Source organism: Procambarus clarkii, chromosome 26 (assembly GCF_040958095.1).
Source record: "Procambarus clarkii isolate CNS0578487 chromosome 26, FALCON_Pclarkii_2.0, whole genome shotgun sequence".
Taxonomy (NCBI): Eukaryota; Metazoa; Arthropoda; class Malacostraca; order Decapoda; family Cambaridae; genus Procambarus; species Procambarus clarkii.
The window spans coordinates 20957536-20984971 of NC_091175.1; the positions used below are offsets into that span (position 1 = coordinate 20957536).

At 38.4% G+C, this 27436-nt stretch overlaps 1 protein-coding gene across 10 annotated transcripts in view; it reads left to right on the top strand.

Annotated features, from left to right (window-relative positions):
• The first annotated feature begins 370 nt into the window (after positions 1-370).
• Positions 371-27436, top strand: part of metro (membrane palmitoylated protein 7-like protein metro) — a 52362-nt gene continuing 25296 nt past the window's right edge. For 2 of the 10 annotated variants that reach the window (XM_045740255.2, XM_045740257.2), the window contains exons 1-7: positions 380-513; positions 5802-5868; positions 11378-11508; positions 20750-20896; positions 24177-24308; positions 25561-25587; positions 25805-25972. In XM_045740255.2, coding sequence (XP_045596211.1) covers positions 5829-5868; positions 11378-11508; positions 20750-20896; positions 24177-24308; positions 25561-25587; positions 25805-25972 — 645 coding nt within the window. In that variant the 5' untranslated portion in view covers positions 380-513; positions 5802-5828. Of the gene's footprint in view, positions 514-606; positions 796-5801; positions 5869-10409; positions 10574-11377; positions 11509-20749; positions 20897-24176; positions 24309-25560; positions 25588-25804; positions 25973-27436 lie in introns of those variants that run through there. The other 8 variants (XM_069331966.1, XM_069331967.1, XM_045740258.2 and 5 more) reach the window with 8 other exon arrangements.

Here is a 27436-nt window from a genome sequence, read left to right on the forward strand (position 1 = left end):
GCGGTTGTTGCTCGTTTTCTCTAACAGAGACACGCTGCGCTCCGCCACACTCTCCTCAGGGGTCACATTATTATAGTGAATCCTGAAAATTTATACATGAAAATTTATTACTTTTCATGTATGGGGATGATTCATTTGTTTGTTTTTAAATGCGTATATCGTTTCGCCTGTAGTAATTATATGAGGATTTATTTATTTAATATTCAATGGTTTGAAGATGCTATTTTTAGTTTTAATGCAGACTAAAAATTTAATATATATAAGAACTTCGTAATGTACAAGGTAAGTGATAAAAAGTTAAAGTAAAAATTATTTTTTGCGAAATATATTGGATACATCTTCCCTAAAGTATTTAAGAGGAATATTTGTTAGTGTGAAGAGAGACGGTGAGAGGTGCAGACGACAGTCCAACATGGCGGTCTTCTGATATTGACATTCGGGAATGAATTCTGACATTTCTCGCTTCAAGTTATGACACTCTGCTCTTTCTGATCTGGCCCGAAACATATGAAGGTGAGGCCGCCATCTAGGCTCTGAGCAGCAGGAGTTTAAACCAGGAGAGCATTAACCCAAGGGGCAAAAACAGACCAGAAGAAGCTTTGTTTTGACGTTTGTGTGTAGAGGAGCTGATCGTGGGATCAATTAGGGGAGTGGCTGGTTGTGTCGTGTTGTGGAGGCTGGCCTCACTCTCAGTCGTCTCCTGGTGGCCCACACCACCTCCTCCAGTCTCCTCCCACTGACAATACATGTCTGCAAATACCTGCTATTATAAAACAAGCGTTGTGGGAATTTTTGGTATTTATATTTCTTCTTTCTATGACGATGGTGTTGGCCTGCCGTGTATTGTACATAGTTTGAGTCTATGACTGATCAACACATTCCTCTTTATGCTGATAAATGTGTGTGATGGGATTTGAGAAATGTGAGGTAGGCCTAAGCCAGTGTGTAGTCTTGGGGGGGAATCAGAGTTCACAACCTCTCCGTAGAGTGCAGTCGCACCTCAACAGATCTCCAGTATCAGGTAATGATACTGGTAATGGCTCCAAAGGGCCACCACTTATGGGCTATTCATGCCCATGCCACCTTTTGGGTGGCTTAATCTTCATCAAGCAATCTCAATCAACTATGGTCATTGCTCTCATCAAGCAATGACCATAGTTGTGGCAGGTCGTGCTTCATGAGGGGCTCCTCATCCCACGATACTTCACCAATTGTATACAATCTTGTACAATAGTAATGGTGAGGAACACGGTGTTGTCTCGGAGTATGGCTACAGGCGTTTCACAATGCCTCGTTTCTGAATTGTTAAAACTATATATTGTTAGGTTGGGGTGGATTATGTTTGCTTGGGTTAAGCTAGGCACAGCTTTAATACAAAATATCCATTGTTGAAGGGAACTATCAGGAGATAGCACCAACCCATTACGACTATATAGCACTGGGAAGGGATCAGGATAAGGATTTGGGATGGGACGGGGGGAAGGAATGGTGCCCAACCACTTGGACGGTCGGGGATTGAATGTCGACCTGCATGAAGCGAGACTGTTGCTCTATCGTCCAGCCCAAGTGGTTCGGCTATCTATTGTTGAGCCGTCTTATGTACGAAATTACCTGTGTTTCAGGGTGTAGGGTTCAAGAGTGTAGACCCTTGAGGTGTATGTTGTGCAGTGTGTTTAGTTGGTTGCTAATTATTTACTCATCCCTACCTGGTCTTTCCAGTTTTGAAACGTAACAAAATTTAATTTTAATTACAGGGATAAATAGCCAAATTTAGGGATGCCTGTAATGTGATTAGCAAAATATAACCTTTATACCTAACCAATGGTGGAATATTATCTGTGTAATGGAATTGTAATGGTACTGTAATGGCAGTGATGGAATGTTACTTTTATACCTGAACCATGACAGAATTACAATATACTGTATTTAAATAGCAAACCTTGAAAGTAGGTCTTTTTTTTTTTTGTGTTGTAGTTCGATTTGCAGATGTTCGTAAAGGTCTGTCATGCCAGAAGTATTAGGAAAGTACAGCAAATTTTATTGCCACTCAAGGTATTGCATCTTTGTTAAGCCACGTACACAAAACCAATCGTTATCTTCTACATACTGTACTGTACATAATGGGAGAGTGTAACTAAAAATATAAATATTGCATTTAAAAGATGCCCAACCCACAAATCTTAAAGAATTAACAATGTTTTGGTCCATCCTGGACCATTATCAAGTTGTGTAATGGAAAACAAATGGGAGAGAGTCAGAATTATAATATGGCAGAATGAGATAAAAGGTAGGAGAGTGAGATAGGCAAAATACAGAGATGATAGGTAAATAGGGTAAAGGAAAGGTGTAAGGTAAGAATTAAAGGAATAGGTATTGGAAACTATATTGTGTAAATTTGGTAACCAATGTTTACAAAATTTTAACTTGTTTGCTTTTACCAGAAGAGGTGGTTACCAACCACTTGAGCTAGAAGGTAGCGCAATTGTCTCACTTCGTGCAGGTCGGCGTTCATTCACGGACCGTCCAAGTGGTTGGGCACCTTTCCTTCCCCCATCCCATCCCTAATCCTTTTCCTGACCCCTTCCAAGTGCTGTACAGTATAATTGTAATGGCATGACGCTTTCTCCTCATAGTTCCCTTCTCCCTCATCTCTCCAGAGCTTACTGATATTTCCTGACGAATATAAATTTGATAAGGAAATTGTTTTATCAAAAGAAATACTGTATACTGTACTGTGGAATACCGCACATTGGTGGAATGTATCTTTGCAATGGCCATCCCTATGCATAGCATTTTGAGTCAGTATACAGCCTGTATTTGTCTATACAGGCAAGTCAGTATGCCTGTATAGTACTTGGGAGGTGGTACAAGGACAATGATTTGGGATAGGGTAGAGGGAAGGAATAATGCCTAACCACTTTTTTTTTTTATCATCGAGATTTGAATGCTGACCTGCAAGAAGCAAGGTCTATGCTGTATTCCAGCATCAAGTGTACACTCTTAAAGTGTACTTTGCAAATAGCAGGATCCTTTGAAACAAAATAGATGATTTAAGTACACTTGCGTGTACATAAACATTATACTGTATATTATTGCACAAAGAGAAATGTAGATGAATATAGAAAAAAGGGGGCTATTAGCTGAATATTAACGTAAGGGATAACAAATAATTTAAGACAAATTAAGGGAGAAGAGGGAAATAGCAACATATGTCGGGTAAATTTTATTAATGTATTGTAGTGTCAAAGAAGGATCAAAACTGAGATGGGAATTATCAGGGGAAAGTGCCAAGATATTATGACTATATAGCACTTTGAAGGGATAAGGCTTTGGGATGGGACGAGGGAAGGAATGGTGCCCAACCACTTGCACGGTCGGGGATTGAACGCCGACCTGCATGAAGCGAGATTGTCTCTCTACAGTCCTGTCCATGTGGTTGGGCAGATCAAAACTGAGCCACATAAACTGGATAGAATTAAATAAAGGTAAGGGTAACATTTCCTTGGGACAAAATGGGACATTGTAATGGCAAAAATGGGTTATGTAATGCAGGTATTCTATATTCATGGAAAAGTAAGATTATAAAGTTTTATTACATAAACATATTGAGATAGTTATCTTTGGTGACAGAATCCACATTAAAATTTAGGTAGACATAGAGGGGGACTGTACTTCACTACGATTGTACCATGAATATTTTTCAAATTAAATAATCCTATGCAGTAAATGTCGGTCTCTTCAGCATCCTTATGTTTCTGGATTCGTAGATGTTGTTTCATGTTGTTTCTACCTCCATGAGCAACTGAAAAATGGTTATTGCAATGTTGGCATACCACTTTTGTTCCATCACTACACAGTTTGTCCTGTTCAATAAATTTAAATTCCTTCTGGAGATCATCATTAAAACTACAGTTTTGCCTCTGTCATTGCAAGAATAGACTTAAAGCTTTAAAAAATATAAAATTAAAACCATTGGCATAGAATAACAAAGCCACTGGTTAGCATAAAGGTAAAGCAAAAACTAATGCTACAGCAGATTAGATGCTGCATCTGTGACACATAAAGGTTGCTTACATGTTTTATTTTCTCTAAATAAATCTCTGCAGATATCGATAGTGTACTTAGTATCGATCAATGCTACTCTATGGTTATATGAATTACTGGTAGCCACGATACAACTATTGATATGCGATAGTAGGTTATGAATAATAATTTATGATTGACCAATATTAGAGTATATTTATAGTTCTTATTAAAAATGGGAAAAAATGTAAATTATTAAAACGATGGGACGGCCAGGAAATGCGAAAGAAACTGTACTGTCCCATTCAAAATGGTGTGTATGGTCAGCCTACTACTAATAATAGTTTTATATATACTGTACACTGTAGGCCACCAAACTTAGAATGGAAGGAAGGTATGTATGTGAAGACATATATATGTCTAATGTTTGTTATAGGTGACTTTAATTCCAGTAGAATAAATTGGACAAACAAAACAGGGAATGCTGAACCAGAAGATTTTTTAGAAGTAGTTAACTGCTGCCTTTAAAAAATATACAGTACTGTATTATGGAGCCAACACAGAAATTAAGGTCTTTTTAAACTTACGTGTCAGCAAACTGAAATACAAATTACAAGGAAGTATGGAGTAAGCTAGGGAACAGTGGTCTCAAGGAAATCAGATTTAATGTAATATGGAAAAGTTGTGCGAGAAAACGCTTAGGGTACCAGATTTCCAAAAAGTTGATTTTTAAGGAGTTATTGTACTTGATAATGATAGATTTGGCAGACTTGATTGGACATGTAACCAACCCATGTCCAGTGGTTGGTTACATAATACTCGATTGCAATGTAGATTCAGTTTATAACTCGATAAAAAATATTCTTAGTAAAGCCCAAGAATGTATAGTATGCCATATAACTTGATTAGGTTGAACAACAATGACCAAAAATTGATATCCATGGGACTAAAGAATCTAACCGGAGAAAAGAATGTTATACATGGTCTACCCTTGGTAATAGGATCCACATGGGATCATGGGGATCATATTTGAGGTATGATTGTCCCACACATCAGATCATTATCCCACAATCATTTGAGTTAGCTGAACTTTAGAGTTAGCTCACTTTTTTACTGGGCATGCTCAAAAAACCAATTTGAATTAGGGTTTCTCATTCAGCAGAAATTAGTTACCCTATGGCACCTGACAGCTGGATGGACAGCGCTTTGGATTCGTAATCCTGAGGTTCCGGGTTCGATTCCCAGTGGAGACAGAGACATCTGGGCAAAATGTTTCTTTCACCCAGATGCCCTGTTACCTCGCAGTAAATAGGTACCTGGGAGTTAGACAGCTGCTACGGGTTGCTTCCTGGGGGGTGTGTAACAAAAAAAAGAGGCCCTGGTTGAGGACCGGGCCTCGGGGATGCTAAGCCCCGAAATCATCTCAAGATAACCCTAATGTTTAATACTATAGAGATGAGAAGTCTAAGTATTTTCATATGAATATTTACTTTATTTGATCAGTGTTTGTGTAGGGGTGGTTGACTAATACACTTTAAGAGGTGCCCTAATACAGTATGAATAACAACAACTCCCCAGTATTCATAAAAAGAAGACATTATTGTATCTCTTGTTTTGATAATACTGTACTGTACATCTTTGGTGACAAGTTAAATCACAATAAAAGTGGAATGGAATTAGAAAAGTTACCGGTATTATTTGCATAAATGTTCATATAAGAATTAAGAAAGCTTTTCTGTAGCAGGATCTTTTAATTCTATAATTTTTGTATATTACAGCATTGGTGGTGATAAGAGGACATCGGCATGACAGCTGTGATGGCTGCTGGAGACTCAGGTAGTCTGTGTGAGTTATCGTGCATGCCCCACATGCCGCTTCTGTTTCTGTCACATCATCATCATCTGCACTACTTGATTATCGCTTGGAGAGGAATGTGTGTGTGTGTGCATAATAAATATAGTCTGACTAAATCCGCTCCCACACCGAGATGTGTTAACAGGTCTATTTAGTTGAGCACACAGGAGTAATCTAACTCCTGGTGGACAAGGATGCTGTATTTATACAGAATGTCGACCGGGTAGATGGCGCTGGACTTCTTTAACTATTAACTGGCTATTAAACTGCTTGTTTCGGAGAGCGTGGTCTCCCAGTGACCCAGGTGCGAGGTGGGGTGACGGGCAGTGGGGTAGGTAGACTGGTGGTATTGTCTAGACGTCTGGAAGTAGTTGTTGTTGTTGGCTGCAGTTCTTGATTAAATATACGTGAATGAGTAGAATAGGTGATAATGGAGTAGGCCGAATCTCTTCCTAGAGATTTTACCGTGACAAAATAAATATAAATAAATAAATAAATAAATAAATAAATAAATATATAATATATATATATATATATATATATATATATATATATATATATATATATATATATATATATATATATATATATATATATATATATATATATATATATATATATATATATATATATATATATATATATATATATATATGTCGTACCTAGTAGCCAGAACGCACTTCTCAGCCTACTATGCAAGGCCCAATTTGCCTAATAAGCCAAGTTTTCATGAATTAATTGTTTTTCGACTACCTAACCTACCTAACCTAACCTAACTTTTTCGGCTACCTAACCTAACCTAACTTATAAAGATAGGTTAGGTTAGGTTAGGTAGGGTTGGTTAGGTCCGGTCATATATCTACGTTAATTTTAACTCCAATAAAATAAAATTGACATCATACGTAATGAAATGGGTAGCTTTATCATTTCATAAGAAACTAAATTGAAAAAATATATTAATTCAGGAAAACTTGGCTTATTAGGCAAAACGGGCCTTGCATAGTAGGCCGAGAAGTGCGTTCTGGCTACTAGGTACGACATATATATATATATATATATATATATATATATATATATATATATATATATATATATATATATATATATATATATATATATATATATATATATATATATATATATATATATATAACCACAGAGAAGCAAGTAGGAAGCACTCAGAGAAAATTTGTCGTTTCTCTGATTTCTTGCATTCCATGGAACCTTGGTTGACAAATGAACCTCTACAAATTTGTCGATATACGAGGTCAGTTTCAGTCAGATGCTCTCGGACGTAGGTTCGAATCCTCGTCACAGCCCTTATGGATTTGTTCGTTTGATGCATCACGCAATTGTGATTTCTGTGTGTAAGGTCAGTTTTCTCGTAAAATTTGATTCGGTATTCGATTGTTGCCTTGGTTGTCGAGTTGATACATGCATGGGTCGGTGAGCATAGGGTTCTACTGGGTACGGGGAGAGGTGTGCTAAGTTTACCTGTACTCGCCTAGTTATACTCGCCTAGTTGTGTTTGCGGGGGTTAATCTCTGGCTCTTTGGTCCCGCCTCTCAGCTGTCAATCAACTGGTGTACAGATTCCTGAGCCTATTGGGCTCTATCATATCTACATTTGAAACTGTGTATGGAGTCAGCCTCCACCACAACACTACTTAATGCATTCCATTTGTTAACTACCCTGACACTGAAAAAAATCTTTCTAACGTCTCTGTGGCTCATCTGGGTACTAAGTTTCCACCTGTGTCCCCTTGTTCGTGTTCCTGCTTAGTGATGACCGCTCTTAAATGTATTGTAAAGAATTTCATTGTTTTGTTGCTTTTTTGGTTTCCAAGCATAAAAGTTCTTGTACAGTATATCACGCCATGGGTCCCAAGAAAGTCAGTGGTATAGTTCAACCTAAGAAAATAGTTGTGAGAATGGCGATAGAGGAAAAACAAAAGATCATTCGTAGTGAATAAATATGATGTCTCACTACAAACAAGTGTTAAAACATAGGGAAAAACTAGTGTCTTTAGACAGATTCTTAGTAAGACAAGCATGCAGTGAGCGACAACCAGGTCCTAGTGGTATGCCTGCAAAACATAGGAGAGTGAGTATCCCAGAAATGTCATCACTGCCTGATGTAATAATGGCAAGAGACACCCCCTCCCCCTTCCAACAAATACTAACACCTCTCCTCCTCCTCTCCTCCTCCTCACTGTTTTCCTTACACCAACAAGAGTCCTCAATAAATGTAAGGTACCTATGAGCAGTATTCTGTATAAAATATATATTTAATATTTTTGGGTGTGTGGAACGGATTAATTCAATTTACATTATTTCTTATGGGAAAATTTGTTTTGGATTTTTTAATTTTCTGTGTACGAACCGTCTTTTATAATAATAATAATAATAATTTTTATTTAGGTAAAGGTACATACATAAAGAGATTTTACAAAGTTTGTTGGCTTTATAGATAGAGCTAGTACATACAATGCCTAAAGCCACTATTACGCAAAGCGTTTCGGGCAGGTGGGCAAATTTCGGGCAAATTTTTGGAATGGATTAAATTCGTAAATGGAGGGGCAACAGTATTTGTTTTTCCCACTACCCCTATTTGATCACTTTATTGTACATGATTACAAGTTGTGTGGCTGGACTGTGTTTTCATGTTACATTCAAATAATTGAATTTGTTCTTTGTTGCCGCTTGTATAAAGACTACATTCCGTACATACTCTACCTGTTATTTATATTACCATAAAAACAGAAAAATGATTGGGGAAAATCCTTCCACAAACAGCACCATTCATACCCAACTGATTCTATTTGCTGTAAATTAGACCTCATCAGGGAAGTTATCTTTTGCCGTAATTACCTTTAACAATGCTTGGGTGCTGTAGCAGCTGTAAAATGACCTTTAAACTTTTAATTTTTCTTTTGTCATTAACAATGCCAGTGGTGGAAGTTCTTGTGATTGTGTTAGTTTAATGCATGTATTTAAGATTTTACTGTGATGCATCAAAATATTTCAAATCAGTGCTCCTTACATTTGAGTATGACAATTCATGAATTGATTTTGGTTCCAAATACAAATACTGTGTGGGGAGATAGTTAAGGTGATGGCTGACTACAATAATATGCCAGAGTTCTGAGCACTCTTCTTGCTTCTGTTTTGCCTAGTTTTCCAACATGCATGATGGGTCATGCTAAGCTTTATTTGTTTACTGCATCCTGTATATGTTTTGATTATATACAGTCACATTTTGTGTGATAAAGAAATCTTATGTGGAATATAGAATGCTTTATCTCATCCCTCTGAAAATATTGCCACACTGGACTGGCTAAAACATATGGCATCTTAACATTGACAGAAAGGCATATAATTCAACAGATTTCTCTAATTACAGTCTACTTCTGTAGTCTTGACTACACTGGACTTTGTTTCTTCTTTTGAATATTTGCCTTAAGTTAATGCAACTGTATTGTTACCTTATGTATTGTAAGTGATTACCTCTCTAATTGGAATCATTGAACTGCAATTGTAAAGATTCTATGTTAGGCCTTGTAGTGAGTATACTGTATTATATATCAATAATCACTCCAAACTCTCATTATCTTAACGAGATGGGTTTCTTAAGTCTACTGAATCCACTAATGACAAAATTCATACCTCTTCTCTAATTACAGTTAACACTCCTTCCAGTATATTAGGTGAGGTGTATGTAGTGAGTATATTACAGGTATATCAATAGTATACTCGCTACAGCCTAAGCACTATTGTGTACTTTTTAAGAAGGAACATTTCAAAGAAGAAGAAGAATGGGCAATGTGAGGAAATAGAGAATGAGAGGGAATAAGAGTTTGGGTAAAGGGATGTAAATGAATTGATCAAATGGGGGGGGGGGAGGGAAAACAGGGGTAAAGGAAGAAATTTGATAAAATGAGGGGTTGGCTGTAAGGATAAAGGATAAGGAGGTAGCTCAGGATAAAAGTAGAGGGAAGGGAACTATTGGGAGACTGTGCAAAGCCATTACAACTAAATAACACTTGAACAAATTCAGGATAAGGATTAGGGGATTGGGATTCTGAGAAGGAATGGTACCCAACCACTTGAACGGTCGGGGATTGAACGCCGACCTGCATGAAATGAGACTGTCGCTCTGAATCATTGCATGACTAGTTGCTCTTGACATAAAAGAAAAAGGAAACGAACACAGTACTGTATACTACCACACTTATATGACAGAGTTCTGAGAAGACGGGACACCACGAGTGTAGCTCTCATTGTGTAACTACACTTATGTAAGTACACTTTACACAGTCTAGAGTGGCAGGTTGACTGAAGGAGGAAGATAGTTAAGTTGATGCCAAATTGCACCTGGAAAGGCTTTTAGGTTTATGCAATGCATTTTTCTGTGTACAGTCTGGGTTGGGTTATATACTCCATTTTCTCCATGGCACCAATATGGTCTAATGGGAGCTGTTTTAAAAGTTCTCTGCTGCATCAGTACTGAATGTTGACTTGTCCTAATTGCAGCAGATTCTGACAAAAGATCAGAAGAATCTTACTTTAGGAAGTTACCAAATGGAATAACTTGGAGAAACTGTTAAGAAATGACTCCTGATTGACCATGTACGAAGTAAATTGTTCTTCGTGTACTATATGAAGCTCTCTTAGTTGGACTGTATCACATTTGTAAAGTAAGTAAATATTTATCAGTAATATTCTGCAACATATGCTATAAATGTTAAGGTGTATATGTGGCAGCAAAGCTTCATCTCAGATTTAATGCAAACTTCATAATGTGTAACTTTTGTATCCAAGCATTGCAGATACAGTATATGGTATGCAACTATATCCAGCACTCAGAATATGTTGGCACATAAAGAATAGTGTAAAGGTTTCATTGTTTGACAACTAAATGTCTAAATCTATCAGGTGTCTAACCTGATAGGCCTTTGAGGGGTATCACCCCTCAAAGCATTTACTATAAAATCTGTTCATTTTGACAAAAGTGACAAAGTGTTTGGAAAATTTCTCATAGCAAAGCCAGGGTAAAAATATTAAGGTGGCTCCTTTAGTTTAATACAATGCAAGATATCAGTAGGTGACACTGGGAAAGGTACAAGGGGGGAGAGATTATTGAAAGTATGTGAAGATGATCTTAAGTTACACAGGAAAGGCTGCACACAAGGATAGGGAGATGGAAAGAGTAAACGCATAAATTAGTTGTAATGCAGATTGTGTGCGAGTCTTCCAAGTGGGATACACGCTCAAGTGTGGCCAAGTTTGTGAACTATTGACAAGGAGAATGAAAGAGAGATGATTTTTGCAGGATTCTTGGTCTGTTTGGTCATATCCTACACACACTTGCAGTATTATAAGCTCTACAGAAACATGTAGATATTTGCATAACTCCTCTGAAGCAGCTGGTACAATTTTAATTTGCAGTATCATAATGTATAATTAATTTAAGTCAAACATTATTATATGAACTGCTTCAGCACTGGGTGGTCTGCTGTCCTCCCTGGAGCAGGCCCGTGTGCAGCTGGACAGTGATGAAGATGACTTTGGATTCCTTGCAGACCTGCTCAAGTCTCGAGAATTACAAGCACTTGTTCATGTACATAATAAGGTAAACAATAAAAATCTTGCAATTTTTCTTAAACTCCTTTAATACTCGGTAAATTTTGTCTCAAATTTACTTAACAGAATTTGTCGAATAAAGAATTTTTCTTCTGTATTTTATTTGTGTGATGTGTTTTAGAAAATATATTATAGTAAGATATATGCTTGGAAGATATTTTTTGTTTTACAAGCTTAACCTTAAACTTTCACTATTCCTACCTATGCTCAGACATCATGATACGTGACGTCCTAATGCAGGTGTCCCAGTGAAGCCTTGGTATGTGGCAGGTTATTGTGTGGCCTTTTTGATTCCACATTTACTTATCGAAACTCTTGATATAGCCTCTTCTGCATTTATATATGCATTATCACTGGGCTTAAGCTGAGCTTTGGGTATAATTGTTAGAGCCTTCGCCAAATGGATTTTTTTTCATTTTCTCAATGGTGTTTAGAGGCCACTCTCCTTATAAAATCTATATTTACAGTTTGACAGTCTTTTGTTTCCTTCAGCAAAACACACAAAAAAAGAACAATGTTATTGCAAACAAAACCTCTGCTGGTAATTGTTTCCTAATATTGTATGCTACTGTGCTGTATTGTACGATAATGTATTGTACTAAGCTGTTCTGTACAGTACTGTACTGTAATATATTGTTATCAAGAAAATAAAGGGAAAAATTACCATCGGGTGAGAGTAATAAACGGCAACATGAGCCCTGGTTGCATTACATTCTTTATGGTTACATAACTAGTTGACTCCAAATTTACTGATGGAGCTCAGGGTTTATATTGGTAGATATGCGTTTTGCTTTTAGCACCCTCATCATTAAATTAATTTTTCAATGCACTATTTAGAGTACTATAAAAACACTGTATATATTGTAGTTCTTTTCATTTTATCACATATCATCATTCATATTTTTAGTCTTAAATAGTTTAACATCATGTATACTTTTCTTAATTATTATTGTTATTGTATAAAGAAACATTATGGGAGACATGATCACCACATACACATTTCTAATGGGAATAGACAGGGAGACTATTTGGCATTGGTGGTACAAAAACAGTTGAACACAAGTGATAGCTAAGTATCCAACTGTCAATAGAAACATTAGACTATATATACAACTCCAAATGTAAATATGATAGAACCCAATAGGCTCAGGAACCTGTACACATGTCGATTGATGTGGTTGACCTTTACTAAAGAGATAAAGGTCAAGCAGCATTAGGTGGGTACAGTTATATATATCCATGTATGTTCTTAATTCCTTATCTCCTTCTATCAGCTCTCTATCAAAAGGCCACCTTACCTTGGGCTGGTACCAGGAATCAATGCCCCTGCAGCTCATTCTCTAACCAGGTCTCCTGGTTGGTGGTCTCATCCCATCCAAAATATTGATTGGTTGCTTCTGACAGATGCTCTCTATTTCACCCTTGAACACCCTTCTTGTATGATTCTTAGGTATCCTACTAACATATTCATACTGCCTCTGTATAATAGCTTATAATAGCCTCTGTATAATAGCTTTGACTGCCGTCAAAGAAGGAATAATTTAAATAGGGAGATTGAAGAAATCGAGCAGAAATTAAAACACTCATATGAAACTGAAGAAAGGCATTTGGAACAGAAAGCAATTCAGGAAATAAAGAAAAATCCAAAATATTTCTTCACATATGCGAAATCAAAAGCAAAAACCACTGTCAGTATTGGACCTATTTGTATAAGTGAAGGTTCATACACGGAGGATGACAAAGAAATTAGTGAAATCCTAAAAAAGCAGTATGAGGACATGTTTAGCACTCCAATAAACAACATGAAAGTGGAAGATCCAGACAATTTCCTTATGCGGGATATTCAAACCCCTGTAAATATAACTGATATCAACACGAGCGCACTAAATTTTGAAAGAGAAATTGAAAACATGCCCATGTACTCGGCCCCAGGTCCAGACTCATGGAATTCAATATTTATAAAGAAATGCAAAGTGCCGGTAGCACAGGCACTCAGTATAGTGTGGAGGAAGAGCTTGGACACGGGGGAGATACCAGATGCACTTAAAGTAGCAGACATAGCCCCTCTACACAAGGGAGGGAGCAAAGCATTGGCAAAGAATTATAGACCAGTTGCACTAACATCGCACATCATAAAAGTATTTGGGAGAGTGATTAGGAGTCAGGTCACCAATTTCATGGAGACCAATGACCTTCACAACCCAGGCCAACATGGATTTCGAGCGGGAAGATCGTGCCTCTCGCAGCTACTTGAGCACTATGACAAAGTCACTGAGGCATTAGAAGAAAAAACAGAATGCTGATGTGATATACATGGACTTCGCAAAGGCTTTCGATAAATGTGACCATGGCGTGATAGCACACAAAATGAAGCCAATGGGAATAACCGGTAAAGTAGGACGCTGGATACTCGGTTTTCTGTCAAACAGGACTCAGTGAGTAACGGTCAACCATATAAAATCTAGTCCAAGTGCAGTTAAAAGCTCTGTACCTCAGGGTACAGTCCTTGCACCGCTGCTTTTCCTTATTCTCATATCAGATATAGACAAAAATACAAGTCACAGCTTCGTATCATCCTTTGCAGATGACACAAAAATCAGTATGAAAATTATCTCGGCTGAAGACACTGAAAAACTTAAAGCTGATATTAACACTTTAGTGCGCGCGGCACTCGTGAAAAAAAAAGCGCCTTGTGCGCGCGGCGTTCTGGGCGCTCAAGCGTAAACACAAAAAAAGTGTATAATCTTTTCACGCTCCTAACATCAATTCTCAAGCTACGTTTTTCATTTTGGTATCAATGCGTTGGCAATAAAATTCTCTGCAAGATCATATGCATAAAATGTCACCAAAGCATTTGGTATCCCACCACGAAGTAAATAAACACGAAGATGACTCACCGTGACACCCAAACAGGAAGTAAATGTTCATACTCTTTCGTTTGTTGCCAGCCTCACAGTCATCCTACAGTGCTTATTTTGATATCACTGAACTCGCAATAAAATTCTCCACCCAGACATATGCCTATCAATGTCTAAATATGTTCTGCACGAGTGTGGGAACTGGGCGAAGCGTTAGCTGTGATTTCAGCAGCGACGACACTGTTGTGATGCAGCGCTTTGAAAGTTTATACTTATTTCACTGTCCTGACATTATTTCTCGAGCTACGTATTTCATTTTTATAGCAATGTGTTCGCAATAGAAAGTTTTATATATAACAATAGAAAGTTCTATAAGAACATGGGTAGAATTGGCCAACAGAGCGTCAAATAAATTTGCGGCGAATAAAATCTTACGCGTGTTTGTACCCGTGAGCGTAAAAAGTTTTTACTTTGCTCATGTTTTTTCAAGTTTATACTTGTTTCACACCGTTTTTTTTTTTTTTTTGTATAGTGTTCGGAATAAAATTCTCTACACAGACATGCATATAAATGTAGAATCATGATCGCGGCCAACACAAGAGTGTGTGGAGTGGGCGATTACCCTCGTTGTGTCACCAACTCAATAGTCTCTCCTCTAAGTTACAATACATTGCCGTTTTCTCAAATAGGCACTGTGCCTATTAAAGAAAATAAAAATTTAATGGCAAACATATTCATACAAACCCCAAGTCGATCGAGTAGTAAATACCCACTATAACACGGTCCGTAAATTTACGTCGTGATCCGACAAGCGCTTATCTAAACCGCCCGTAATTCCAAGTGGAAACTCCAGGAAAGTGTTAATTAATAAAGTTTTCGACTGGGCATCAGAAAATAACATGATGTTTAACAGTGATAAATTCCAGGTACTCAGGTACGGTAAAAATGAGGACCTTAAACATAATACAGAGTACAAAACACAATCAAATGTACCCATAGTAGGAAAACAGCATGTAAAGGATTTGGGAATAATAATGTTTGACGACCTAACGTTTAAGGAACATAACCAAGCAAATATTGCGACAGCCAGAAAAATGATAGGATGGATTACGAGAACTTTCAAATCCAGGGATCCCATCACAATGGTTGTACTCTTCAAGTCACTTGTGTTGTCCCGTCTTGAGTACTACTCAGTACTCACTCCCCCCTTCAGAGTAGGAGAGATTGCTGAAATAGAGGGAATACAGAGAACATATACGGCACGCATAGACGCAATAAAGCACCTAAATTATTGGGATCGTCTCAAAGCCCTCCAAATGTACTCACTAGAAAGAAGACGAGAGAGATATCAAATAATATACACCTGGAAGATACTGGAGGGCCAAGTACCAAATCTACACAGTAAAATAACAACGTACTGGAGTGAACGATATGGAAGAAAATGCAAAATAGAATCAGTGAAGAGCAGAGGTGCCATAGGCACAATCAGAGAACACTGTATAAACATCAGAGGTCCACGGTTGTTCAACGTCCTCCCAGCAAGCATAAGAAATATTGCCGGAACAACCGTGGACATCTTCAAGAGGAAACTAGATGTATTCCTCCAAGGAGTGCCGGACCAACCGGGCTGTGGTGGGTATGTGGGCCTGTGGGCCGCTCCAAGCAACAGCCTAGTGGACCAAACTCTCTCAAGTCAAGCCTGGCCTCGGGCCGGGCTTGGGGAGTAGAAGAACTCCCAGAACTCCATCAACAACCAGGTATCAACCAGGTATAATGCTTAATCTTCTCCACAGCTCCACATTTTGTGGCAGGAGAGAATGAGAAGTGAGTGCGGGAGGTTAGGAACAAAGGAGAATATGGGGAACTTTCAGGATGGAGACTCGCTTCACAAGGCAGGAATGTCACTGAATCAAGAACAGGAACACCATGATGATGAATGTCACAGGTCCCAGAGTTGACAGGTTATTCTACCCACAAGCAGTGTAGTGAAGGTAGCAATGGACAGTCATTAGAATACAGGGAAAGCATTGGCCATACCAAAAACTCGCACTCAGTGAGGGCAGAATTGGAGAGCAGGTATATAATTAAAAGGGCCGAAAACTGCAGAGAACTTGCTGGGTCCCGTAGGGTTGTCCAAGCAGGAAACACTGTGCAATTCCTGTAGCCAGCAACTTCACGAACAAGAGGACACAGATTCAAGCTAAGGAAACAAAGGTGCAGAAAAAACATTAGAAAATTTTCCTTTGCAAACAATGGTAGATGGTTGGAACAAGCCAAGTAAAAAGGTGGTGGAGGTCAAAACCACCAGTAGTTTTAAAGTGTTATATGACAGAGGACTGGGAAGACGGGACACCACGAGCGTAGCTCTCATCCTGTAAATTACACTTAGATAATTACAGGGGCTGCTTAGGAGTACATACAGCAGCCCAAAGACACAAGCAGCTATTAAAGGTGTAAGTGGTGTGCTGTAAAATGAGCACACTACAAACTATGTGATCCTGAAATGAAAATTCCAGACTGCTTCCAGCCACAAGGCCTTGTCGAGGGGGTCAAAAACCTGTACAAATACTTTGTATACTAAGGGTGAGGCACCTTCCAACAGAAAGCCAGTGTCTCGGAGACAGCTTCCCAGATCCATCAGAGAAGATAACTCTGGCCAAATGGGCAACACCAGTGAATGCCTAGAAATAACCACCAGGCTCATTTAGTTTGAGGTGGACAGTTAATAAGAGTCGCTCATAAGAAATGAGGCATAAAAATCACTTACCGTAAAGCAAACACTAAAATGTGGACCAAGTATATGAGCAAATGGTCTCTGCAGGACAGAACAGTGTCCAGGATGACAAACACTTATCTGAAAAACTGGGACTTGAAGAGCATGGTGGGAATGAGCAGCAAAAGCTGCAATGGTGTTTGTCATGTGCACCATGCAAATGGCTCATGGATCAAGGCTATGAACTGGGTAGCTAAATGCATGTCCAACTGGCAGCATGCAGGCTAACAAGTTAACTGCTTCACTGGGTGGTTCATCTTGGTGTCACGTTTCTGTTTGTTTACCTTGCTAATTGTTTGTATGGTCTTGCTCACAGTTTGGCACTTTTTCTTAGTCTGAGTGATCTAGTATCCTCAAGCTTCCTGTACCTCTTTTGAGGGGGCGTGGTCAGATTTTGGCTTTTGGTCCCTGCTAGTCTTGTATGACTCCCAAGGGCCTGGCATGGATTGAAATGGGTGGAGCTATCCAGGTAGCTAAGCACCAGGGAGCCTCCAGAGGAGCATCCCCAGAAAAAGGAGACATGTGTCCATGCATTGTATGTCTTAGCATATTTTCTGTTCATGAAAGCATAGCAAACATTTTCGGCCACATTTTAAATGCATATATTCACACTTTGAACGTGCTTCTTTTGACTCCTCCATTACTGTTGGAGCTTGATCCTCATTTCCCCTTTTTCTCCAAGTGCTATTAGGTTCCTGGATTCCAATCTTTTTATGGGTTTACCTTCTGGGGTTTACCTTCCTTGCCCTGGCTTGCAGAATTCCACCTTGAGAGTTTGAGGCTTTGCTTGTGGCCCCCGACCATATCTTTCCCTTGGGATGCTCAGCTCTTATCTCTTGCCCACTTTCTTTTCCAGGCTTGGGTGTAGGGTCATTCCTTCCCATTCTTTGGTCAGGGCTCTGGCATCTGTGCTATTTTAATAATCCACTACAGTAATACAAATTAATAATGAAAGTGATGTGGTCTGTGACTTATACAGTATTGTACTGTAATAAATATCCTTGTATAATTGTTGTTAATGTCATTGTAATAAATTTTATTAAATCAAATGTTAATGGTGGTTTATATTCACAAATTTTGAAAAATTAAGCTTATAATACAGTTCATTAGTGAAAATACAAGAAATTCTATTTTGTGCACATTTTGGGAGGTAAATTATATTTATATTTTGTTATTATGCAGTGTAGTTTCTTCTATCTGAACTTCTACTAAGTGAACTTTTCTATACACTGAAGTGATTTTAAATAATTTTGTAATTTTTTTGTTTGTTTATATGTTCAAGAGATTTTACATTCTTGTATAGCCACTAGCACGCATGGTGTTTTGGGCCCACCCCTTAATCCTAATTTTCTCCGGAATACGATCTACCAAATCATTTAACAATCAGGTACCCATTTACTACTGGGTGAACAGAGGCATACAGTTAAGGATTAGTGCCCAGTCAATCCTCCCAGGCCAAATCGCTGACAAAGTGCTGGGCGAGTGTGTTACCACTGCGCCACGGGGAGTGCAGTGCATATCTGGCTTCTGGAGTCAATTTGGTTTTGGAGACTCCACTGTAACATATAAAACAATTAATATAATTTTAAAGTAACTACATTATCATCAAATAAGTTATGTCAGCGTAGTATGTATAGAACTTGATTAAGATTAATAATGTTAAGTAATCTTGTTTTAGGTCTTGAGTTACAATACTTTACAGTGTTTTAATTTGTAAGACACATTAACTAGTATTAGTCAAATTTTTATAGAACAGTAGATAAGTACATTGGTTCAGATCTTTGGTTCAGAACCAAGAGATCTGGGTTCAGTTCTTTTGCAGGACATAAACTGTTGAGCACTTTTCCTTTCATCTGATGTACCTGTTCATTTAACATTAAATAGGTATCTAGGAGTTAGGCAGCTCTTGTGAGTTACATTCTAGGGAAGGTCAGTAGGGGGACCTCGGAAAGCCGAAGTGCTGTACTGTACAAAGTTGGAAACCTTAAAAATCCATAATGCTTTTGCTATTTGAAAAATATTTCAAAATTTTAAAGAATTACTGTACCTAAATCTCTCTACAATTTCAGTCATGCAGGTGGAAAATAGGGGCCATCAGATTGACACACACAAATACTTTCAAAGTACATGTGCTATACCTCGTGAGTGGGTGAAGGTTGCGAAACCTTCACTGCTCTACCTTTTAGCCTGGTGCCATATGTCATTAACTTCCTGAAACACACACAAACAAAATTATATAACACTGTTAGATACCATTACAGGGAGAGAATTCTGGTGGCATAGAATTTTTGTGAAAAATGCTTAGTGCCTCAAATATTTTTACCAAAATAAAATTACCAGTATATTTTATTTAATAATTTTATTTTTTCAAATCCAATAATTTGGATTGTTTCATGCATGTGTTAGACATACAGTAGGTATGTAAGAATGAGTTTGGGTGGATATAAATAGGAGCCATCTCGTATTGCCTATCAACAATCGTAATTGTTGATGGAAAATTATACAAACTTGAAATTGATCTTACTCCAGAATTTTTGAAATTCTGGCTGGGACCTGTACCAATACAGTTTTGAGGTTACACTATACAGTATAGTATTTATACAGAGCATGTATATATAATACATGCATTACCATCAGTACCATTGTAAGGGGATGCCCCAGGACTCTGTCTTAGGATCGCTGTTGTTGGTCCAGTATATAAAAGGGTCCCGATAGTACAGTCGGGTTCGTTCTCGATGTATCTTGGGTGGGGTCAGTAATTCGGCCTTGGAAGAGGGGAGGGGCCTCAATAAAAGCCAAACGTGTATGAATACAATTTGGCTTCCTGTCCCCCAACGCAATGAATTATTATAAATGATTTCGATTCAGACTTGAAAAGCAATATTTGAAATTTTGCAGATACAAAACTAGAGATAGGAAATAAGTTCAGAGAAAGACACAAAATCACTAAAAGATGATCTAGATAAATTTGAAGTGGAAAAAGATTAACAAATACAGTTTAATACTGAAAAATGTAAGGTTCTGAGATTAGATAATGATAATGCAGTAAACAATATTTCCTGGACGATGTTGAAATTACGAAGTCTGAAAAATGATCATAGTTTTGAACCATAACAAGTAGGGCTCTTAAACAGAAAATCAATGCTAAATGTACATAATAAAGCAAATAGGATATTGTAGCTTACTTTTGAAAGCATTGGCAATAAGACATCTAAGGTTATTCTTCCACTTTATCTTGCTCTTGTTAAGCTCCATTTAGATTACACAGTTCAGTTTTGGTCACTGTACTATAAAATGGACATACAGTACAGTACAATATGTATATTGGAGAAGTTTAAATTTAGGAAAAGTGATTTGGAAAGAGGGTTGTTGATTTAAGGATCAAATTGCTGGGTAATATAAATGATGCGGGAGCAATGTATTGTTTCATGCATATGTTAGACATACAGTAGATATGTAAGAATGAGTTTGGGTGGATATAAATAGGAGCCATCTCGTATTGGCTAATCCTTTCTGCAGTTGTTTTGTATTTGTGTGTATTTATTTTTGTCCTATATTTTAAAATCATGATATTATTCTCTTAAAATTTGATCCAACAGATCAACCTCACCAAGAAGGCGTGTCAGCCGCTTATGTCTAATGCAGAAGACATTGCCATCTCCATCATGAGGGAGATTCACTATCGCACCATTCCTACAGCTGATGCCATTGAACTTTTTGCCATCTTACAGTCGCCCCATCTGCAAGTAATAAACTTTTTACTTCTTTCATTGTTAAGCATAAGAATGAAATACATCAGCTGTAAGATTTTTCGAGCATGATATTTACAACTTCCATTGGTATATTGATCCCGAGTGTTCAGAAGACATGCAACTTAAGTTACGCATGATAACTTTGTTCCAGTGCCACAGGCATTATAGTGCCCTAACAGTGCCATAAAGATGCTTGGGAGTTACTGAAGACAAATTTAATCCAGCCAAAATTAGGAGGCCCTTAGATCTGTTTACAATTTCAAGCATTACAGAGTTCCCTTGACATCACACTTGTGCCTGCCAATGGAAACTGGTTATCTTATAATCGGACAATTACAAACTGTGCTGCTACATCCTTGTCCAAGGTCAACGCAGTCTTAAAACATTAAAGTACTATAGCTACTCAGGATGGAGCGTTCAAAATGTGTATTGTAAAAAGTTAACATTTTGTACTATTTGAATTCTAAAGGGCATTAAAAAATAACAGTAGCCATCTACCTAACCTGTCCTAGTCCTAAAGAAACAAATCTTATTTCTAACATGTTTTAACATGAAATATTAAGCCCAATTTAATATAGTTTATGTACAATATTAAGCCTTGGAAAAGTTTAAATATTTTGTTGCCATCATTTTCTGGCCATCTTCAAAATTAATAGTACAAATCTTGAATGTAGCAAATAAAACAATTTTGTACCCTGAAATACCTACTTGGTTGGTGTCCAGTCTCTCTGGATCCTCACAGGCCGAATTATGCCCTGTTAAGCTTCCATAGGAAGGGTTACTACAGTCTCGCATTCTACCTCACATGTATTTCATTGAATGCCTTACACCTGTGGTCAGATGAGCCTTAGTTTTTAAGTTTCCAAATGGGGTTGGAGAGGTCTCATGATAAAATGAGGTCCAGCTCCACTCCAACTGCTCCCCCAGTGATTCATTGTCTGAATCAAGGGGGGTCGTTTCGGTGTATTCCTTTGTGGGGCTGGACTCTGTGGGTAACTCATCTTCTAGATTCTCGAGGTTTGGGTCTCTGTGTGGATCATGTTCGGGGGCTTGTCCAACATTCTGGCAGGTCTCTTGTTTCCGTCCTATGACCATAGTGAACCATCAACGACACATCCTACCATTGACTTTGTGGGGTGTTCAATTGCCCCAAGGTGGGCCTCTTTGCATCAGAGTGGAACCGGCTCCATTCTCCGATCCTGAGGCTCTCATGGTGAATGCTTTTTGACTAGACTGGGGTCGGTGCGGGTTTCTTTATCTCTTTCCTCTGGTTCAGTTATTGCTGCAGGTTTTTTCTAGACTGGAGATGTTCTCTGGCAGGGTTCTCCTGCTGGCTCCCTTTTGGCCAGTTCAGCTCAGCCATAGTTTCTGACTCTTTAGGGTTGTTGTCTGAACATGCAGGTCCATCCTTTTCAACTGATTGTCCCCAGAGATGTTCCTCAGTCAATTGAGAGACTTCACCAATTTGCAGATCTGTAGTTCATGAGTCTCGTATACCTCTTGTTGTATACTTCATAGGTAGCCGATCTTTTGGTGTCTCACCGGTAGCTTTTGTCACATCAATAAATGAAGCTGCTTGGCACTACTACTGTCTCTTTCTGTCTCTGTGTCTCATGTCCTTGATATCTGTTTCTGTGGTTTTTATTTTTGTCTTGACTTTTTGTTGATCGACTTCTCATGCTGACTACTGTGATCACTTCGGTCTTGGTTGAAGTCACTGTCATTGGTGTTTGGTGCTTACATTCCATCAACCCTGTTTTACAAATTGTCAGGATGTTTCTTCATCTTCTGCTTGCTCATGCTTCTCCTGAGCATGAGCAAATTTTATTCGTGGTCTTTTGGTAGGGTTTTGGTTTTTCTTTCCTCTTTTCTGTTCTCTATTGCCCCATTAGTCTGGGATTGTTTCTTATAAAGCTCTGTTCTTGTTGGCCCCTTCACTTCCAATTGCACCTTTGGGGAGCTTCACACTCCTTCGGAAGTGTGTTTTTTCTTTTGATCTTGTGGTCATTTTCTTTGTTTACAGCCTTTTCCCCCCTTTTCTTGCTAATTATGCAATAGCTAATTTCTGGGGGGGGGGGGTACTTTGGTGATGATTGATGCCTGGTTGGTTCAGCTGGGGTGCATCATTTGTTGTGTCCGGTTGCGGCCACTTGCTGTTACCTCTGTGCCACTGTTTGTGGGAGAAGGAAAATGGTCTGTGGATCCAGTGTCCCTGGTCTTTGTTCCAGGGCCCATTTGTTTCTGGTCATCTGCAGTGTCATCATGTTCAACCAGTCTGCAGTCTACCTTTGGGCCCATGATGGTTGCAAGTTTGCAGTTCTGTCCACTTATTTTTCAGGTATGTCCTGGGTAGATATTCAGGCTTAAGGGCTTTGGCAGAGCAAAAGAGTGCTAACGTCATGATACTTGGTGAACCTGTCTGATCTGTACCAGGCTGGTGTGTCTTTGTGATGGTTAATGTGTCGCTAAGTCCCCGCTATTGTGGGGTGTTTGTATGTGGTTCTCCTCTGCCCCCTAGTGAGTTCCCGTTATAATTTTTGTTTTCCATAGGCACCAGTTGTTGCCCAGAAAACCAGTGTTGAATGTAATGAAATGGCTCTTTCTGGTGGGTCCTTGGTGGCTCCCTGGGCCCTCCCTTACCCTTTCAGATGCTATGGTTTTTCCGTTTTCTTGGGTAAATGACTGAAGTGTCAGCTGGGAAATTGACTGGCTAAAGGAGTGGCAACCTGGTGGCACACAGCTCACAACTAGGTGAATCATTTTAGGGGTCTTGGTTTCTGTGATGTGTTTACTTTGCTGTTGGCTGTATTTTCTTTCTTTGCCTTTCTGGTGGTTCTGTTCTGTTCTGTTCTTAGTGACCAAGTACAGTATCCTTATGTTTGCTGTGCCTCTTTAATGAGGGCCAGGTTTAGGCCTCTGATCCCCAGAAGGTTTACAATGAGTCACATGGGACCTGGTGTGATTTGAGTTGGGTGGAGCTGTCTAGGTAACTAACAAAAAGGGAGCCACCAAGGACCCACCAGAAAGACGCATTTCATTACATTCAATGCTGATTTTTAGGTGCAAATTGCTGTTGATCAGCCTGATACAGGTATCTTTACCCCTAAGGAAATGACCAAGTGGCATGCTCAGAAAGGAACTTTAAATGTATGTACACTCAAAGCCTTATTTTTCTCCAATTTTTATTTTGTTTTTCTTGGATGTCGAGGTCTATCAGATACTAGTAGTTATTGACTTGTATTTGTAATCTATATTATTATTATTATCTTTTCAGGGAGTTCTTCAAGCTCATGATAGCATTGCAGCGAAGGATTTTGCACCACATTTGCCAGAAATTCCAGTGGAGGTTGATGAAGATGAAGAAACTGTAAAAATTGTACAACTGGTGAAGAGCAATGAACCAATGGTAAGTACAGTACAGTACAGTAAATATTTATCTTTTTATCTAATGGGGTCCTCCCAAGTAAATTACAAGACTGATATTGCTGAACTGGCCAATTTTTTTGTTGGTCAGTTCTTGCAAAGTGAAGGGGATTTAATACTCTTATGTAGTAATTTTAACTTTTCAGATATTGTGAATTTTCATATTCTGGATTTTCAGATTTTGAATGTTGGACTGTGTGCAAGTTTATTGTGATAATTAGTGAATATTAGTACAGTGGCCCCTCCATTTATGAATTGAATCCGTTCCCAGAGATGGGTTGTAACTCGAAAATTTTAACTAAAAATGAATTTTCCCATAAGAAATAATGTAAATTGAATTAATTCATTCCTCACTCCCAAAAATATTAACTTCAAAATACATTTCATACACACACACATTTTGTACTATAGTACTGTATGTACAAGTTATAGCTTACTTTTATTGCTGACTCTTGTTAGCGTATGGAAGACGGTGAGGAGGGGGATGGGAGGAGAGGTGTTAGTGTTTGTAATGGGAGTTCCCTTCCATTATAACATCAGGCAGTGAGGACTTCTCTGGGGTACTTTCTCGCCTACATTTTGCCTGCATACCACTAGGATCTGGTTGTGGCTCACTGCTTGTTTTTCTCACCAAGAACCTTTCCATAGAGACTTGTTTTTTCCCTACGTTTTAACATTTGTCTATAGTGAGGCATCAGTGTCATTGAAAAGGTTAAGACTACGGCCTACTGCAGCTTGATTTGGGTGTGTCGTTTCAGCAAAACTTTGCATTTCTTCCCATGCTGCACACCACTTTTTAATAGTTAAGGGAACCCATTTCATGGTACTGTATATAATTACTTTTATGTTTAGAAAACATAAGAGCTGAAAAATAATGAAATTCTTTACAAAGAATTCAAGCGTGATCATCACTAAGCATGCGATCTGGTAAACTGAAGCGGGATCGCCCATGGCACCAGGAACCACACGCTCCATCGACCCATATGTGTATCAATAAAGTCGCAAGTCGAGGCAAAGGACGTAAGTCGAGTCGAGTCAAATTTTCCAAAAAATTTGGGTCGTAGCTCAAATAATTCGTGAGTCGAGGTTCCACTGTACTGATGTTTTATAATTTGGGATAATACGTGTCTTTGAACTATGCATGATTCTATTATTACCATGGAGCATAGATAATCGGTGTATAAATAATGGCTTTCACCTATATTGTATGACTGTTTATTTAATGCAACCCTCAGGAAGGGAAAGGAGCTGAACCGATTGTGGTGAGTAAGACCAAGCACTATTTTATAATAGTTTCTTATTACTAATACTGTACTGAACGTTAAACAAAATGGTGCTATAAATAGTATGTTTAAATTACAGATTATATTGCTGCCAATAATTTTATTTATTGTTTAATGTTTATAATTTTAATTAAAGTATACAATATCAGTATATTATCAAAATAGTATAATAATATTTACTATTTGATATATCTAGGGAGCTACCATCAAGCAGGATGACCGGACAGGGGCCATAGTGATTGCTCGCATTATGCACGGAGGTGCTGCAGACCGATCTGGTCTGATACATGTTGGAGACGAGGTGCAAGAAGTCAATAATTTAAATGTTATTGGCAAAACTCCTGGTGATGTACTTAAGATACTTGTAAGTTTGGTATAACTACTTTTTCTTCATCTACTTTGTCTTAAATGGCTCATCTAGTTAAAGTTCTACATTGTGGTGTGCATGACAAAATAAAAATTATATACAGAACTAATGTAAATAAATTGCATTTGGGGATTCAAGTACAGGGGTTAATCACAGATAGGGATTGGAGCTGTTTAAGGATTAAAAGCATCACTTTGCTTTTGACAGCTGTTTAGCATCGTTTATGATGATCTATACTTTAGTAGTACCGTAATGGTCTTAGGTAGAATACATGTAATTCTTTACTCTTAATGCAGGCTGCCAACTCCTTATCTAGAGCTGTGACACGTATCATAAGTCGGCAGCTTTCAGGTACCTTCAAGATGTCTTCCCTAAGCTGTCTGAGGCAAAGATCAAAGCAAAGTTTGAAGGGAATAATGGCAATTCTTTATACTGTGGAGGAATAAGCAATCAGAAAATAACACTATTTTAGTGTTATAGGATTATAGGAGAGGATAGGATTTGTGTTATAGGGTTATAGGAGAGGAGAGGATTTGCACAGTGAGTAACTATGAAGGGGGGGGAGACATGAGAGTGGCGAGATGTTACCAGCTGATCCCACAGGGTTCTGTACTTGGACCCATCCTGTTTCTAATATTTGTAAACGATCTTCCAGAGGGTATAAACTTATTCCTCTCAATGTTTGCTGATGATGCAACAATTATGAGAAGAATCGAGACAGATGAAGATAGACAGAGACTACAGGAAAACCTGGACAAACTGGAGAAATGGTTTCGAAAATGACTACTAAAGTTCAATTCAGGAAAGTGTAAAGTAATGAAAAGGAGAAGAGGAGCAGAAGGCTGAACACAAGGTACCATCTGGGAGGTGAAATCATGCAAGAGTCAAATAGAAAGAAAGATCTTGGGGTTGATATCAACAAAGCTGTTCCCAGAAGCCTACATCAAAAGGATATCACCAGCAACATATGCTAGATTGGCCAACATAAGAACTGCCTTTCGAAACTTTGTAAGGAATCGTTCAAGACCTTGTATACCACTTATGTCAGACCAATCCTGGAATATGCAGCTCCAGCCTGGAGTTCATACCTAGTTAAACACAAGATAAAGTTAGAAAAGATTCAGAGGTATGCCACCAGACTTGTTCCGGAACTGAGAGGTATGAGCTACGAGGAAAGGCTAGGTGAGCTAAACCTTACGTCCTTGGAAGACAGAAGAGTAAGGGGAGACATGATACCCACCTACAAAATTCTCAGGGGAATTGACAGGGTGCACAAAGACAAACTCTTTAGCATGGGTGGAACATGAACAAGGGGACACAGGTGGAAACTTTGTACTGTACCCAAATGAGCCACAGAGACATTAGAAAGAATTTTTTCAGTGTCAGAGCAGTTAACAAATGGATTGCATTAAGTAGTGATGTGGTGGAGGCTGACTCCATACACAGGTTCAAATGTAGATA